General features: G+C 40.3%; 2 protein-coding genes across 8 annotated transcripts; both read left to right on the forward strand.

The window, feature by feature from the left end:
- Positions 1–3972: 3972 nt before the first annotated feature.
- On the forward strand, positions 3973–5253 carry LOC103976722 (myb-related protein 306-like). Its single transcript, XM_009392027.3, has 3 exons — positions 3973–4180; positions 4261–4390; positions 4478–5253. Exons 1-3 carry the CDS (start codon positions 4048–4050, stop codon positions 5082–5084), a joined length of 870 nt encoding a protein of 289 aa, XP_009390302.1. The 5' UTR covers positions 3973–4047; the 3' UTR covers positions 5085–5253.
- Positions 5254–7983: 2730 nt separating this feature from the next.
- On the forward strand, positions 7984–13905 carry LOC135584868 (HVA22-like protein a). Of its 7 annotated transcripts, none has more exons than XM_065097239.1 (6): positions 7999–8754; positions 8923–9700; positions 11200–11226; positions 11322–11444; positions 12234–12477; positions 13310–13905. In XM_065097239.1, the coding sequence occupies exons 2-6, from the start codon at positions 9645–9647 to the stop codon at positions 13562–13564; spliced, it is 705 nt and encodes a 234-aa protein (XP_064953311.1). In that variant the 5' UTR covers positions 7999–8754; positions 8923–9644; the 3' UTR covers positions 13565–13905. The 7 variants fall into 7 exon arrangements, with proteins under 7 accessions (XP_064953315.1, XP_064953316.1, XP_064953317.1 ...); XM_065097241.1 differs by lacking the exons at positions 7999–8754; positions 8923–9700 and adding exons at positions 9707–10302; positions 10389–10477; XM_065097243.1 differs by having other exon boundaries at positions 7984–9700; positions 13214–13350.
- The last annotated feature ends 3551 nt before the right edge of the window (positions 13906–17456 follow it).

Consider the following 17456-nt stretch of genomic DNA (forward strand, 5'->3'; position numbering starts at 1 on the left):
AAAAGGGGAGGCTGTCTCTGCCTTTTACCTTCAATCCCACTCAGCATCCAATATCTCCATTATTACTGTTCTTCCTCTTCAATTGCCTTTTTCTTTAACTACAAATCTGATCCTTTATCATTTTTTTTTCTCCTAAAGGTTTTTATAATTTCAGGTATCAAACTCATATCTTACCCAATCAAAATCGATATGATTTGATCTTTCATGTATCGATAAATTAGTATATATTGAATCTTAAAAAAAATTAAGAATTATATGTTACTATCTTAACACTAATATTATATCGGAATTGCTCAATTTCTCATAATTATATATTGTTCATACCGAATTATATAGATAATATTAATTTCTGACTAGTCTGCCAATTTATAGTCTCAAATTTGCTCTTTTTTAGAAAAGAATTTATTTTTTTTTGGCAACTGAACACTTTATAACAGTAAATTGATGCATTTATGTATAATTAACAAAATGGTGTTCTGTGGTTGTTAAGTACTCATTTATGATTTACTTATATGGTGTTTTATGATTTAATATGATGAGAGAACATACCATCTCATCTCCATTGTTTATCATATTATTATGTTCCTTAAAATTCTAAAGCACTGATACAGTTCTCATTTGGTCTTTTTGTATCCCTCTCTTCTCCTCCTGTATTTTGCTCCTCAAGCTGTGAGTGAGGCTTAGGATTGGCTATTTGTTTGCAAGCATCTATATAAACTAAGTAAAAGAGGATGCATCTATTCTTTATGACTACATCAGTCCATAAAATAGTTCCAATTTCCACTTTCTTTCCAGAAATTTCTTATTATTATTATTATTATTATTATTATTATTATTCCATGTTTTGCAAGTGGACACTTTCCAAGTGTAAAGTTGACACTTTTATGTGGATTTAAAACTATGGTGATTTGTTCTAATTAAGGCTGTTTAATGATGGGTGGGAGAGCTAAAGAAAATAGCATCCTGTCTCAGCTTATGGAAGCTGAGGTTTTGAGATCTCAAACTAAAAATTTATTGTGTGTTTGTTCTGTTGTAATATATACATCTGCCTATTCCTACCTATTGTCTTGGCTTCTGCAACTCAAGTTGTGTGATGCTCAGTTTTGATGATTGGATTGCTAACATCTAATTTATTTTACTTTATTGTGAGGAAGCATCCACTTTTACTTTAATGATAAACAAAAAAGGATGCATCTATATTTTATTACTGTGTTATCTTGAAGACTTGGTGTCTAATATAATTGACCTCAAGATGACCAGTAACTTATATGTGCAACACATGTAATATGTAGGAAAAGATTAGGAAAACTGAACACATAGCCCAACACATTGGCCATAAAGACTGATCTTTCAAGCAGAAAAGTGTGGAGTTATCTTGTGTTCATGTGCAGAGACTATAAATCATTACTAAGATTTTGTTGATCTGGGATGGGATAGGACCGCAACACAAGAATCATCAACATGGTTTTGTGCCCAATGATTTATATCATTGTTTCCTCACTTTGCCTGTTCATAGAGGGTAGTAGGTAGTGGCTGAAAACAGGGGTTTGGAGAAGAAATGATTCCTCCGAGACAAAAGCCATCAGCTGGTGGTCTGTGGTTTGAGCTTTCAGTTCTGCCATGGAGTTTTAAGAGGAAAACAAGTTGCTTTTTTGCCACATTCTTTGCCGAGCAGGGCGCATTGTTTGGGGTCACTTGTGTGGGTGACCAGAGAGCACTGCTCATGGTTTGAGGAGCGTTTATGGAGACAGAGTGGCGTCTGCTTCCTACTGCAACTGCAACACTGTGCAAGTGGCATGGAACAAATAGCCTTTACTTTGTGCACATGCTGTGACACGCAAACAGGGTTTTGGTGTTCTCAGATCAAACTGGGAGTGAAAACAGGGCACTGTTCAAGTGGGAGCAACGGCAGCATCTTCATGGAGAAGAAGATGACATGCCTTCTCTCATCACCTCCTTGTTTTCTTCCATCCAATTCCATCAACAAACAAACTATCGGCGATTCAGCTCCCTCCAAGTAATAGCTATATCTTCCTTCCCAAGTTTGGAGCTCTGTTTCTTCTGGTGCTGAAGAAACAATGGATAGAAACTTCAAATTCTATAATCTGAAGGCAATTTATGAAACACAAATCGCTTAAATGAAATCAGTACCCCTTTCTTGGCTTTGGATGCTTCGTGTAATTTCATGAATGGAAGCAAGTGTTTTCTTTTTCTTTTTTCCATTAAATCTTTGGAATAGACTGTGAAGTACTTCTCAGCCATTTATATGGTGAGGATAGAGACCTCAGAGATGTATAATTTGGCTGAGCCACAAGGTGATGACACATACATTTTTTGTAGGATTCATGGCAGTGATCATTCAAACATATTGATGGACATTTAATTAGGCACACATGAATGTCCTAAGGAACTGTTAGACAGCTACCAGTGAGATGTGCAACATGGAAGCAGATGGAATCACTCATGAGAGACAACATAGAACAAAGATTAACTTACTTTCCACAATCACTACCTACCTACAGAGTCTTGTTTGCAGATCGAAGCACAGCCATATATTCCACAACAACCTTCAAAGAGAGAAAAAAAAATGAAGGAACAATGAGACCGATGCATTATTATTCCCTTGTCTTTGGTGTTCTTGTTGGTGTTGCTGATTGATTCTGTCATCCCTTTCTTCCAAACAATATCGTAATGATGAATTCATTTCCCTTCCGCTGCCGGCGATGCTGCCAGCCTCAATAAATCATGAGAATATTAATCGAGAAATCCTTCCATCTAATGATTTCTGGCTGACAATGATGTCTGAACACTGATCCAAGACCAGATTACAAATTGTTGTTCTTATGCTTTTATCATTCTATCAGATCAGCTTGTTCTGGTGGTTGTGAAATTAGAATTTGGTTGTCCGATCTAGATGTTGATCCGAGGCCAACCGAGGTCTTCTTTTCACGTCTGTCACAATTGAATCTCGACCGACACCATACTCATCCAGCCCCACAGCCAACCCTGGAGACGTCGAATCTCATAGAATTATATCGGGCGCATTATCGGAAAATGTCCATAGATTCAGAGCCAATTAATCGGAGATGTCTGAGATCGAACACGAAAGAGAGACCTCATCATCCAGATCGAACAACAAAATTCTGATTTAACAGTGTTCTATCTGATCAACTTTCAGCAAGTTAAAGCAGCACTCACTGAAATCTAATGGAAGATTAATGGTTGGAGGGAAGAACCGAGAGCTTTCACCATCCCTCATTGAAAAGGTTGGCACCAGGAGACATGTAGGAGACGGAAGCTGTCCTCTTCCTGCCGCCCAATTTGCACCATGCAGAATGACCGACCACAATGTCATGGTATTACATCTCCTGTACGCCTATGCACCTGCGTCACTTCAATGATGATGAGAGCTTTAGCAGCATCTTCTGGCTCACCTTCTTCACCACATACTTCGAAGCTAGTACATCAGCTCCCTGGTTAGGTGAACAATGAACTCTGCAGCAGAGAGATGCATTTACGCCAACCCATAATAAAATGTACAGCTTCCAGAATCTAATCTGCTGCAGAACAAGGTTTTCTTTCTTCTGTACTGCACCCACCAACTCTGCAGTGAGTTAGGGTTCCTTCATGAGAAGAGAGACTAGCAAGGTGGGGACTTAACTTCCAGATTCCATTGCTGGATCTGATGCAGTAAAGAAGAGCTTTACAGCTTCGTAGTCTGTACTGATAACCCGAGCAGAAGAGGGGGTGTTGGATCAGATCAGGGCTGAACCACATTGAATACACGCGGTTTTGTGAGGAACTCCCTCAAGCTGACTTTTGAAGGTACCTCCGTGTAAAAGCAATTTGCTGTCCCCCTTTTGACTCTTCTCCCCGTTGCTTTCTGAGGCCCGGAGCGTTCTGATCACTGCCTCCGTTCTCTCTCTCTCTCTCTCTCTTTGTATATATATATATCTACCCCTAGATGGCTCGGAAACAACAGTCTCATTTGTCCATGGTTGTGAACCCTTCTTTCTCTCTCCCTTACTGTGTCTTTAGAGGTGTGAGATGGGAAGACCACCATGCTGTGACAAAGATGGCGTGAAGAAAGGACCTTGGACACCAGAAGAAGACATAACCTTGGTCTCCTACATCCAACAGCATGGTCCAGGGAATTGGAGAGCTATTCCTCCCAACACTGGTACAGTAGTTCAGGATGTAGTATTCTTCTACTCTGGTTTGGCTTGTAGTAGCTCTTCTCATGTCTTGTTTCCTTAACAGGGCTGAGGCGATGCAGTAAGAGCTGCAGGCTAAGGTGGACAAACTACCTCAGGCCTGGGATCAAGCGTGGGAACTTCACCGATCAGGAGGAGAAGCTTATAGTTCATCTCCAATCTCTTCTAGGCAACAGGTCAAGAACAGAGGACGTGAGATGATGACTTTGATCCTGCTTCTTACGATTCAATGTACTGATGCCAGTGGTGTTGCTGGAATGCAGATGGGCAGCCATAGCTTCTTATCTACCGGAGAGGACAGACAACGACATCAAGAACTACTGGAACACGTATCTGAAGAAGAAGCTTAGGAAGCTTGAGATCGGCGGCACCGATTCCCCGATCGGCAGCGTGCAGTCGGGCCGTCGTTCCATTTCCAAAGGCCAGTGGGAGAGGTGTCTCCAAACCGACGTCGACATGGCGAAGCGAGCTCTGTCCCAGGCCTTGTCCATGGATAAGGAATCGAAGGCGTCACCCTTTGACCGCAGCCTGAGCAGTCGCCCTTCTTCGACCTACGCGTCGAGCACCGAGAACATATCTCGGCTTCTTGCAGGTTGGATGAGTGGTACTTCGTCAAAGCCCGGCGTTGCTCAGGCGAGCTCGGCCAGCGTTCGGGCCGACACAGCGTCGAGCCAGGGGAGCGCGAGCGCCAGCTCTTCCAACTGCATCATGTCGCCGGAGCCGCTCGAGTCGCTGTTGGGGCTCCACGACTCCACGCCGGAGGGGTCGGAGGCGCAAGCGCCATTGTCGTTGCTCGAGTCATGGTTGCTCGACGAAGATGCGGGGCAAAAGCAAGAGAACTTTCTTGACATGGCGACAGATTACATGTGAATTGTTCTCAGGGGATGCGTGTTCGTACTTGGCAATTGGACTGATCATCACGGTTCATCCTTGTGGCAGTCAACATAGTCAAACAAGTGTAAAAAGCTTGCTTAGTCGTATCAATTATATGAGAATGTAATTATCTATCTATTGATCGAGACTTTGTTAATTTATCCTATGATTCTTGGCTCGAATCTATCGCTTTGAGTCGCCCCATAAATTTCCATTCTTAATCACCAGAAATATCTATATCGACAGCAGATGGTGGATTGACTATCTTGTGCAGACAAGAAAACATTTCAAGTGGGTCTTAAATGCACCACATGTGAAGTGTTTTGATCTTTTTCTACTCACAAAACTACCATCACCTGTGAAGAAAAAGGATGGATCTAAAAGACTCGTGGATTGCATGAGCAACATGAGCAAATGGAAACCATTGCAGTGCAGCCTTTGGGAATCAACTCCGAGCTGAGCGTCTTGAATGCTATGGCAGCATTAAATGCTGCCGACCCAACCTCACATGTGACCGGCTTCAAAGCTGAGAGCCAAGAAGCAGCAGCAGCAAAGGAGTGATCTCCTTCATCACCGGATAGAGATAAAAGCGAGATAGGAAGATGACTTACAGAAAACTTCACTTGGGAGACGCCGCGTTTACTGTGCGCATGCATGGGTGTAAGCCGGCTCATGGCAGAGGACTTGAGAGGCCGTGCTCGCTCCTGCTCCATCGAACACTCCTCTGTGGCATCATCAGAAAGCTAAGGAAGCTTCGTTCGAAGGGGTAGCAACAGGTGCTGCTTACACAGTCGTGCATGGTGAGGTGTCCTTCCCATCGTCCTCCCCTCCTTCTGCAGTCGTCTTGAAGGGACAAGACACCACCATGTGCAGCCAACCTTGAAATGGAGGCATAGAGGGATTGGCCAGAGCAGGTACAGCACCATGAATGAGGCCTCCTACTAAACCGTGATTGCCCATGAAAGCTTGGTTTGGGTTCGTCCTGTTGAATGCAATCTTCACCCCATCTTTATGTGGGAATAATTGCTATGACATAAACTAGAGAGTTACTTACATCTATTAGAGTCGATCAATAAATACTATTCCATCTTAATATTCTTATTAATATATTAATATTGAAGAGACTCTGCACGGACTGCCACGTGTCATCACTTCATCTGTTCTTTATGATGCGTGTGGGTCCTGAAGTCGCAGCTTAAAACTCCCGCCTACGAGACGCAGGAATACGTGGACGCTTGTCACGGCTACTCTACGTTGTTCTGCGATTTAGGCCTTAGATCCGATCCTACGCTAGCAAGCAGCACTAATTCGTTACTCTTGACCAATAGCAACTCGACGCTTCTTCTTGCTAAGGAACAACCGTGTCGAATCGAGATCATGGAGATGGCGAAGGATGGGATCTTTATTTCTTTTTCTGAATCGAAAAATCGACGGAATCGAGGGGTTTATCGGACGCTGCAGAAAGCGGAGGCGAGCAGGTCGCTCTCGATCTCGTTTGGTCGATGATCCACTTCGATCGTCTCCCTTCGGATCGGTAAGACGACGATTCGAATTCCACCGCCGCAGACTCTTTTTCTCTTCGTTCAATTCGTTTTTCTTTTCCTGATTTGCTTGGATTTTGAGCTGTCCATAAGAATCTTAGGGCGTGATGCGTAGACCTTGTGGATTTGTTGAATGCAGGAGGAAATTACTGGTTGACTTTAGTTGGAATCCCATTCTAGCGCTTAGATTGCTGAATAACTGCTTAAATAAGGAGAATTTGCCGTAAGATATGGAAGGCTGTTCTTGCTTTCTCAGTTCGTGTAAGTAAGATAAAGGATTGCTTGGTTATCATTTGGGACTTATATTTGTTGCTTAAGCGAACTGCTTCTCTGTTAATAGAGCAAAAGCAAATTTAATGCAGGGTTCAAGATACTTGTTTTGTGTCAATCTACAGGTTCTTTAAGATGCCATTAATTGCTTGTTTAGCTCTTGCAAACAGTTGCTGGATAGTTGTGCTGCCTTTATGATGGTAAGCATTTTCTTTCTTCTTAGCTGAAATAAGTCACATTTTTGTTTCTCATTTGTTTTCCTTGGAATTAGTATGGTTTTTGTAGTGGTTCTGTAGCCTTTTTTTTTTTTGTGTACTTTTCTCCTACTTTGGTTGATATAAACTAATAGAAGTTGATTAATTGACTGGAATTTGGATCAGTTCTAAGCCATCTTAGGATATCTTTCAGGCACACTCCATAGACATAAAGTTGACTTCAGGTGAGGGAAGGATCAGGAGCTCGTTATCGATGGGTATCACTGTTGGTCTCTGTTTCTTCTTCTATGTTAGGGTGCATGGCAGAGGAGTGGCATTGAAAGGGTGAACATATCCCTTGTTACTCAGCAGACAAAATGCATGATCTCACTGAATCTAAACTTCGAGAACCGCCATGGTGGATCAGGCAGCCCGAGTGATCTAGGCGATTCAGAAGTAAAAAAGAATTTGAGGCAGGCCGTGAACATTACACCGACTTCCCTCTTCGCTAGGATCAAAAGCCGGTGGCGATGGCCTTTCCTTGAGAGAACATGATCTACAGAGAGAGGAAGTGTCTAACTGATAAGGAGAAACTCTATTGTCTTATACTGGCTCCTAAGGGGTATGTTACCCTTATTCCATGGCCTAAGAGCCATGATCATGTTCACAATGCTGAAGTCCATCCTAGAGCTCGACAGTTGAAAAGGCTGTTCAGAACTGAGTTCAGCATCAGCGCAATGTATTCAGTTTTCGACGATGGATGAATGCAATTCCCTCATGATGAAGATAAATATATTGACCAACTTGCATCTGTTATTCCAATTGGTAATGGAACCATCAGAACTTGCATCAGGCACTGGCGACGGGGTAAGCAACATCTGTCTTAAACCCTTTCTTTTGATAAATTTTGTTGTCTAAAACTTATTTTCTTGGAAACTTTTGGCCATTGCTTTGGATATGACTTTGTACGATTGATTGCATTAGGTTGCTGGCTTATATTAAAAAAATGTGTTAGGCATGTCATTTGCACCAAGTGACTCTCATGAGGCACAGGCATATTTATTTCACACTAGAATTAGGTGTTCCTGCAGTTGTAGGTGTTTTTGGATCAATTAAGCTTCCATACCCAACCTGAGCCTTTGATATGTCTCACTTCGTTCAAGGTGCTTGATTCCAGGGGATCCAAACAGTGAGAACTGACGACGATGTTTCTTCTTTTTATTCCCTGAGTTCATTCTGTCAATCCTGTGGGAACCAAGCTTCATCCTTGAAAGCTTTTCATTCCCTCGGAGGTAAAACACCATTCCACCTAGAATAGTTAGTGATTCTGTGCCTGGGTTCTCAGTCAAATCTTATAAAAAAGGTCAACAGAGTGGCAAAAGCATGTGAAAGCCTATGAGAAATATCAATAAATTATTTGACACTGGAAGGTACCACAACATAGATGGATATAAATGCAGGTTTGGTAGTCTTGCAGCGGCAATCGAGTCTCCAAAATGATGGGTGATGAATGTTGTTCCTACAATTGCTGAGATCTCCATGTTAGGTTGCTTAATGCTTCTGAACAAGAATTTAGATTCTCAGAAGAAGAAGGTTGAATGTTCACATTGCAGATGAATCTTCTACTGATGTCAACTTAAACCTTCTTTTGAACTGGCTCAGGTGGTAATTTCCTTCTCTCTTACTCTGACTAATAATTATCCAAAAACTTATTAGGTACCTCTACCTTGATTGCTTATGAGAAGCAGTCAAGTATAATCATCTGTTGCAAGTTTGTGTTTTATGCTTTATTTCTGCCTTCCTTTTCTTAACTTTTCCCTTTTGGTTTAGGTGTGAAGCTTTTTGAACCTGAGGATATGAAGGGGTCATTCATGCCAATGGTGTCTTGGGAAGTTTTTAGGGTCTATATTTTAAGCTTGAATTTTGAAGGCTAAACATAAAAAAAATACCTTGAGGGATAAGTATGTAATTTTATCAATTGGGTGTCGGACGGGTTCGGGTAAGAAGGTTGCTGGGTCTGATTCGGATTCGGAGTCGGAGTCGGATTACGATTCAGTTGGGCGGGTAGTTCGTCCCGGTTGATTCGGCCGTGTGGGTCCCACAGGCAGCACCAAAACACCAACCACGTCTGCGATTGTGTGGCCGACGTGCGGGTCCCTTGCGCAATCGTAAGATGTCCCCACCGATCATACGATCAAGTTCGTGTGCGACTCTTAAAGCGCGAGGCCCTCCGGCACATCATACGAGGGAAAGTTTGGGCGCGAATCTTAAAGCCCGGGACGAAGGCAGATCCCTCGTCGGCTTCGATGAAGCGGCTGTGGTGTTAAATATACTCCCACGGTATCGTTTTGCGTTGATTGGCCCTCTTTGCAATAGTCATGCAGCCTTTAATATCATCGGGACACGCCTTTTCGGAAAGTAGGGAGAGAGAAGATGGAAATTCGTCACGTCTGTTACCTACTTAGGGAACGCGAGAGTGAGAAGCGTGGGACTTCCTCCAGGCGTTCGAGCAACCGAGAGTGGAGTTGGTGTGAAGCACGCGAAAAGAAGGAATGGGTTCCGGTGCTCTGCTTAGGTTTCTTGTTATTAACTTCGATGTTCTCGCCGGGTAAGTGTCCCTTCAACAAATCAAGCTCCATTGCTGGTGGTGTTGAGATTTTTCTGTCATGTCCTGGCATTAGTTTGTTCTTCTGCTCCTGTCGGAAATTTCTACCTTTTATTCTGTGATTTTTGTTCGTTTCAATCAACCTTCTTGACGAGTTGTCGGGAAAGTTCGCCACTTGCTTCGGAATCAACCAAGAAAAAGAAGGGATCTTTTTGTTCTTGTTTTCTTAAATTTTGATGCTTGGGTGTTAAAGGTGCTGCTTTCTTTCTGGCGAATTCTGATATCTTAAAATCTTATTTTGGTTTATCTTCTAGCTAAATATCAAAACTTTGGGGGAAATAATCGTCCCTCTTTGAGTCTAAGTTATGAGAGCATCTAAAATCGCGGCCCATGAATGTGCTTTCTGTTCGAATTCAAGCTTTAAGCGAGTTTTGTTCAGGAAAGAAAAAGGAAATCGCAATTATCTTCTTTTAGAGATCACAGAGTGAATCGCTGCCATCCTAGAGTGTTACACGAGTCAAAGACTTGGACGCAATCTTCACAAGCATTCAAACCTGGAAACTCTTCAAGATAAAGGACGAAGTCATCCCCTAGGAAAAGGCCCTGTTCGTGTCCAAACACAGATTTTGCTCCCTCTTTCTATTGAATAACAGCGTATGCAGGCATTAATTCTTCTTCCGTGTTTATTCAGCATATGGTTGTTGGCGTTAATGCAATCGTGCTTAGTTTACCATAAGCTACAGAATGTTGTTCTTTTTATTGGTGTTAAATGAATAAAAGGTCAGTGCTATTTTAGTACAGTGAATTGTCTTTCTTTTAGTACAGTTAATTATGATTTCTTTCTTTTTTCCATTAACTTCCAGATTCGCTATATCTAAGTGTACCTTTAGAAATTTTTTTGGTGACATTAATGAAATTATGTGTATTTCATTGAGCTCCTAATTTGTTAAACTCCAACTCATTTTTAAACTTGTTGAATGTATTGGACTCTAAGTCTTGTCGGCGTTAAATTTCTTTAGCTATTTTAGCATGACTGTTGTAGATGCTATGACATCTACGTTTCTTAATAGCACATTTAGAAAGGTGAACTGGTTTGATATTTATATAACTTATAATCACAAAAGGATTGCTTTGACATTTTTAAAGATTAGTTAAAGAAGAAGCTTCGTGGTTTGGATCATTGGTGGACATTTACTATTATTGCTGTTTCACAATAGCAGAGAATATACAGTTAATGAAGCTTTGATGTATTATTTGCCATTAGAAGAGTTGGAGAGTCATATTTATATGCACCTCTTTCAGCTAAAAATGATGACTGTTTTTTTACTTCTTCATTTAAGAACCAGCCAGACACTGTTTAATTGGTATTGAAATTTCTACTTGTCTTCTCACTTGAGAATAATATCAAAAGCAATTTTGTCATCTGTAATATTGTTACTTCCATAAATGTTGTATTGTAGGAATTGTTCCTTACTCTGACACACTGCTTTTGCATTTTACAGGCCTCTGGTTACGCTTGCCTATCCTTTGTGAGTACCATTCTGAACAATTAAGTGCAATATGATAGAATTTTCTTATTTCACAAATGGCTTATAAATGAGAAAGTGCTTCTCTGTTTTGGCAGGTATGCTTCAGTGAGGGCAATAGAATCTAAATCTCCTGTAGATGATCAGCAGTGGCTTACTTACTGGGTGTTGTATTCTTTACTTACAATCTTTGAGTTGACATTTGCGAAAATCATAGAGTGGTAATTACTTTATGGAAGATGCCTATCATGTATTTCTTACTATATGGATCTATTTATTTCTTGTTTTCTTCTGTCTTTTGGCTAAAATTTCAATTTTCGTGATATTGATGGCCGGTACTTCTGACTTGACCAGCGATAACCATTCTCAAATTTTATTTTGTTAAATCTCTTTGATCCATTAAAGCTAAGGCAATAATAATTTTTTTTGCTTGGTGAACTTACTCCTTGTCGGATACTGTAACCAACTTGACATGTTTAGGCAATTACATGTATTGTTTCGCAGCTTACAGTATTTTATTTTCTTTTTATGTTGCATCCTTTGTGATTTTTCTGACCATGCATGACCATTGAATGTTGAGAGGCTGTTTTAAGATGGTAGGATGTGCAGATGGTAACTTTGGCTAATTTTTTCTTCTTGAAAACCTAGATCCAGATATTTAATTTCTTTTGCAGTTTTATAAGTAGGCGGTGTAGAAATATATAGCTAACTAAGTTGCTTCACTTTTTTACGCTGTCTATAATTCTTTTTTACAACTGGTTATTGTTCTTTTCCCTTTTGGATAATGGCTTGCAGACTCTGAAACTTCTATCTGTTGATAAATGAGTTTCATATATGTATGAACTTATTTGCTTTGTATGGTTTGCTATCTTTAACTGCTCCTGTAAAGACATGATTTTCCTTGGGCAGGTTATGATTTCTTTCGAGTATCTAAATAATAACTAGAATTTGTAAGTTAAATGAACTTAGTATGGACTAAAATTTAGCTGCAATGTTATTTCTTGTTGCAGGCTCCCCTTTTGGCCTTATGCAAAGCTGACTTTCAGTTGCTGGTTGGTTTTTCCATACTTCAGTGGTGCTGCATATGTTTATGAACGTTTTGTGAGGCCACTGGTTTTGAATCATCAGACAGTGAACATATGGTATGTCCCTCCAGATAAAGGTATCTTCAGTAAGCCAGACGATGTTTTATTAGCTGCAGAGAAATTCATTGAAGAAAATGGACCTGAAGCATTTGAGAAGCTAATAAACAAGGTATGTCCAAAATCCCTCTAGTTCTTTGTCGAGAATTTTTTGTGTCAAAGCTGAATGTGGGACTGCAAGTAATAGCTTGAGTCTTTTTAGTGGACTTGGTTCTCCTCTTCATCTTGAAGAGGTTGTAGGTTCGAGTTCGAGTACTCGTAGAGGTGGCACTCCAAATACTTGACCTGTGCAATTCTGTTGGTGGCTGTGATCTAGATATGTCGTTATTAGAAAAAAGATAAAGAAAAGAAAGATGTTTTAATGTGTATCTAATTAGCCCATGCCTAGTGGGGTATTATTCTATCATTCTGGTATGTGTGTTTCTTCCGTGGATTGCTTGACGAGATCTAATACAAACCCAACCTGCTGTAAGATAATAAGTATGCATTTCCAAGTCTCCCTGATTTTAGGATCAGAAAATTGCTGTTAACATTATTAATTGGTTATCTGTATGTGTTGCCAAGCATGATATATACTAGGTTGGTAATGATCCTATTTGGCAATTGCACATGAGACCCCTTCACAGAAAATTGTTTCAGAGATGCATCAACTCGACGAAAGCCTCACTCTATCATGTCATTTTTGGGTTTTGTTAAGTCAGATTTTGTCATCATACCTCTATCAGGTCTCAAATCTCATTGTTTTACCTCCAAGTAGATTGTTTTGGTCTTCAAAATGTTGGAAATTATGCTGTCTTAAGGAATTTGAATATTCTCTTTTTTCATATTGTATACAATTCTGAATGAAGATGACTTCCTGTGGATCATTGAAAGAAGTTCCACAGTTTGCGTGAATCTCTAATGGATCATAGAAATATCAGCAGTGAAGTCCTCTTGTTTTGAAGGCTGGAGGTGGGCCAAAGTCGAAGAAGAGCCACAAGCGTGTGACCTTCAACGAGGGTGAGGCTGAAAGGGAATCCAAGTCCGGGAAAGGCAACAAACATGTTAGATTCAGTAAATTGAATGCTGAGAAGGAATCAAAATCTTCAAAGAGCAATCGGTTTGTGACCTTTGCTGAGACGGAGCATGAAAAGGATTCAAGGACCTGGATGAATAGCAGTCTTACAATCTTCGATGAAGGTAGTCGATATTGGAATTAGAACTTCAAGTCATCTTGGCAATCTGAAAACATTCTAATAGTTTGGAAACAATACGTAACATAGTGATATCCTCTCAGCTTCCTGTTGAACAGCTAGATTCATGGTGTTCTCGGTTTTTCCATCCAGTGATCTTGTAGTCTACTTCTTGCTAGTGAAACTGGAGATATGTGTGCACTAAGACGGCATAACTAAAGTTGTCCTTTTTAAGTTTTGCTGTAGTTTCCATTTGTCTAAGAACTCCTATAGACTGCAAGATTAAGGAAGTTCATGTGATGTAAATATTGAACTAACAGTAACACTTCCTTTTGCTGATATAATTAAACAATTCAGTCCATTCTGTAGTTTCTTTTGAGGTGTCTTATTAGCAATAACAATGACTGAATACAGTACAAAGAGAACATACTATAAATACTAAAGACTGAATATGTTGGATGTGGCCATTCCAATACGATAAATACTAAAGAAATGTTTCAGTCTTTTTTTATTGTTAGTGTACTCTTTTAGATTATCAAGCTTTTTTATTTTAACAATAAGGTGACTGTACAAAGAGATATTAGAAATTACCAATTTCTGTGATTAAGCAGTAATTTTTATGGTAAAATTGCATTGTGTATTCCTCCAAAATTAGTGATTTTCCATAAAATTCAAGTTTAGCATATATATATATATATATATATATATATATATATCCTTTTAAAAAATAAAGGATAGGGAGAAACCGCCCAAACCCGAGGGATGAGACGGAATTGGATGCTTCGCCTCCCTTCTCTTCTTCTTCTTCCTCTTCTCTTCATTCTCCGTCTTCGATTGAGCCGTCTCCTCCCATGTTCGCTACCCCAGATTCGCCTGCGTCGTCTTCCAGGTTCTTCTCCTTCTCTTCCTCTTCGTGATGCCTCGCTTGCAGTTCTCTTGCTTGTTCGGATCCTTTTTTTATCACAGATGTTGTGGTTAGTCTCAGTTTCTTGGTGTTCTTGGAATTTGGTCGAGTTCTTGGAGTCGGAGCAACCCGTATTCCGGAACTGGCCTCAGGGTTCTTAAATTTGGTTGCTTTTTTGGATTAGGTTGGTCATGATGGATGGTGGATCCGTAGTGAGGATCTAGTGGGTGGCTCGAACGCTCCATGGATCACTAGCGGACGAGGGAAGCTGGACTCTCTCAGGGCTACTAGTATCGTACGAGTTTGAGGTAGATATTGGTGGCCATGGATGCTGCAAGCTTTCAAGATGTTGGAGTGAATGTGGTGATGAGGCTAAGAATGACACCAAGAGTAGTTGATAGTGGTGATCACCTTGGAAACAGATGAGCTGTGATGTTTGCAGAAGAGATGAGATAAAGATGAAAGGAGAAGTAGAAACACATCCAAATTACATTTTCCTCTTTGAATAGGGTTTAGGGTTTAGAAATTAGGGATTAGGGTTTACGGGTTAGCGATTGGGGGTTAAGGGTTTTAGTGGTTTGGAGTTTAGGGATTTGGGGCTTAGGGGGTTTAGAGTTGGGGGTTTAGGGGTTAGTTTGAAATCATATCTTGACATGGTTGGTATTAACATGTCATCCTTAGGGCAGCCTTGTCTTGCAACAAGAAGTTACATTGGCGTCGTCTTTAGGTGCTTAACAAAACCAGCGGGATAATTCAAGAGAAAGATATCGAGGTGCTGGTCGACTGATACCTACCAATTGGTGGTTACTGGTCTGACCAAAGATTGAAACCTTCTTGGTATCTAATTCCTTTTATCATTTTTTCAATTGATACTGGAAGCCTTAAACCCCCCTATATGTATGTCGATACCATATCATTTTGACCAACTATTGAAATTGGTATCAGAATGTGATTTAAATCCTTGTTTGAGAGTACTACTCTCCACCATGAGGTACTCTATATTCTTCCAAGTGTAAGAAATGTGATGTTAGTTTGGATCTTGCAGAAATTTTGTGGCTTACTGGGAATGTAGTTAGGCAGACTTGGTAACAGCTGGTTGGGATGTTAAACAAAGTAATGCTCCGAAGAAACACAGCTTGAGTGGGTACTGTTAATTGACCGAAACATCCAATTGTCAGCTATGCTCTTGGAGTTGTGGTTTCTATCTCTGTGGCTTGAAGTTTTGCCTCAAAACAAACAATTTTTAATTGACTGGATCCTATTAACATGCTAAAAACAGTCACCTTCGATGTACTATTTAGCTTATGGTATTCACATGAAGCGTGATTAATTGTGGCAGCAGTCGCCATCTATAAAAGAAGTGTTACTGATCTTCCGTGGATAAAAAATTATGAAGAATAATGGGCAAAATAATTGCCCTATGATTCCTAGAAAATAATTATATAGTGGTTGCAAAACTTGACAATGTAGATTTGTCACCTATCTGAGATGTGCTTTCCCTCATTCTTAGGTTAATTATCACAGCAAATGGTTATTATGCAGGCCCCAGATATTGATCTTAAGCTGCCTTTGGTAAGAGTTTAGAGCAGTCCTTAGGTAGGTATATTATAACTTACAAGTCTTACAACAGGGAAGTGGAGTGGTTGATACAATTTCAGAAATATGATCTAAAATCCTTGCATAAGGTTATCTGATTAGTGTCTTAAGCATAAAGTGCAGTTAATTCAGCATGCAAAGCTTATAGCAAAAGCTCTCCTTTCTCCTTGGTTCATCTCATTTTCTTGAATGGATCAACAGCCCATAGCAGGAAAGAGGAACATAAGATGTCAAACAAAAGTAGGTGATCATTGTCGCTATTCCAGTGCCTCAGTAGATTTTTATGAAGTTTAAGGCCCCATTTAGTATCAGTAAGACGTTATTAAGCGTGTAGAGCAAGGCGGATCCCTTCAATTGTTGTATGTTTTTATTAATTCTGACCAAAATTATGATATTTTACCTATCCAATAAGCACAGGAAAAAAAATCCTTGGAGAAACTGGTGATTAGAATCCATTTGTCATGGTTTGGAAACATATTGTAATAAGAGAACTGCAAGTTTCGCTTGCATAAAAAGGAATGAAATTACGGGTAATGACGAGTGTTTTTTTTTTTTTTTGAAACAAAAAGGAGACATAGAGTATCACTACATATTCAAAAACTGTGCAGCAAGAGGTTGGAGCACTTGGCTCTCTACAGAAGTTTGCAACTCTATGAACTGTAGTGTTAATCTCCCTAGGCACATAACTGAGACAAAATTCTCACTATTGATTGGATGTTTGAGGGAATCTCAGTATAGATGGTAATGATGAGTGTTGATGTTGCTACTCGTGTCTCATTCATTTAGTACATGATGCCAATCATTTAGGTGATCGGTTCACGCAAGAACAAAGTACCAAAGTTGGCTGTGGTTTGGAGGCATGCTATTTTTCTTTTCTTTCTTTAGTGCCAATGATTAGGCATGTTAGATTTTTAGAGGAGGATAAAATGTTTAGATAATTTAGATAAAAAATTATATATATTATCAGTAGATGTTTCAAAATTCAAATCTATTGGTGTGCTTCAAATAATTTTGTAATGTCAAAATAGGGAGAGAAATATGTTAAAAATAAGAAGAAAAAAAATTGTAGAGTTTCCTACGGTTTAAAGCCCCATTAAAACATTTACATGTCACGTGGTTCGATTTCAAGCTGCGAGCGGTGGTCTAAACAAAACCCAATAATGTCCGAGCGGTGGCCTAAACAAGGTCCGAGCTATGGGGTCCACGGGAAGTGTGTTGGGTGCCTGTCCTGGGTGCGAGAAGCTGTTTCTATTAATTACCAGGCCAGGTGGCGGCAATCCCCGACGTTGGTTCAGGCCGCGGGGCCCATTCATCAAGACCCAGTTGCCTGCCTTGGTCGAGACAGGTGAGCTGCACATCACCTAGTCCCGGGGAGACGTTGGCGAAGACGGTGGTTTAGGATCACGCGACACGATGTCA

The sequence above is a fragment of the Musa acuminata genome, chromosome BXJ2-2 (genome assembly GCF_036884655.1).
Source record: "Musa acuminata AAA Group cultivar baxijiao chromosome BXJ2-2, Cavendish_Baxijiao_AAA, whole genome shotgun sequence".
NCBI lineage: Eukaryota > Viridiplantae > Streptophyta > Magnoliopsida > Zingiberales > Musaceae > Musa > Musa acuminata.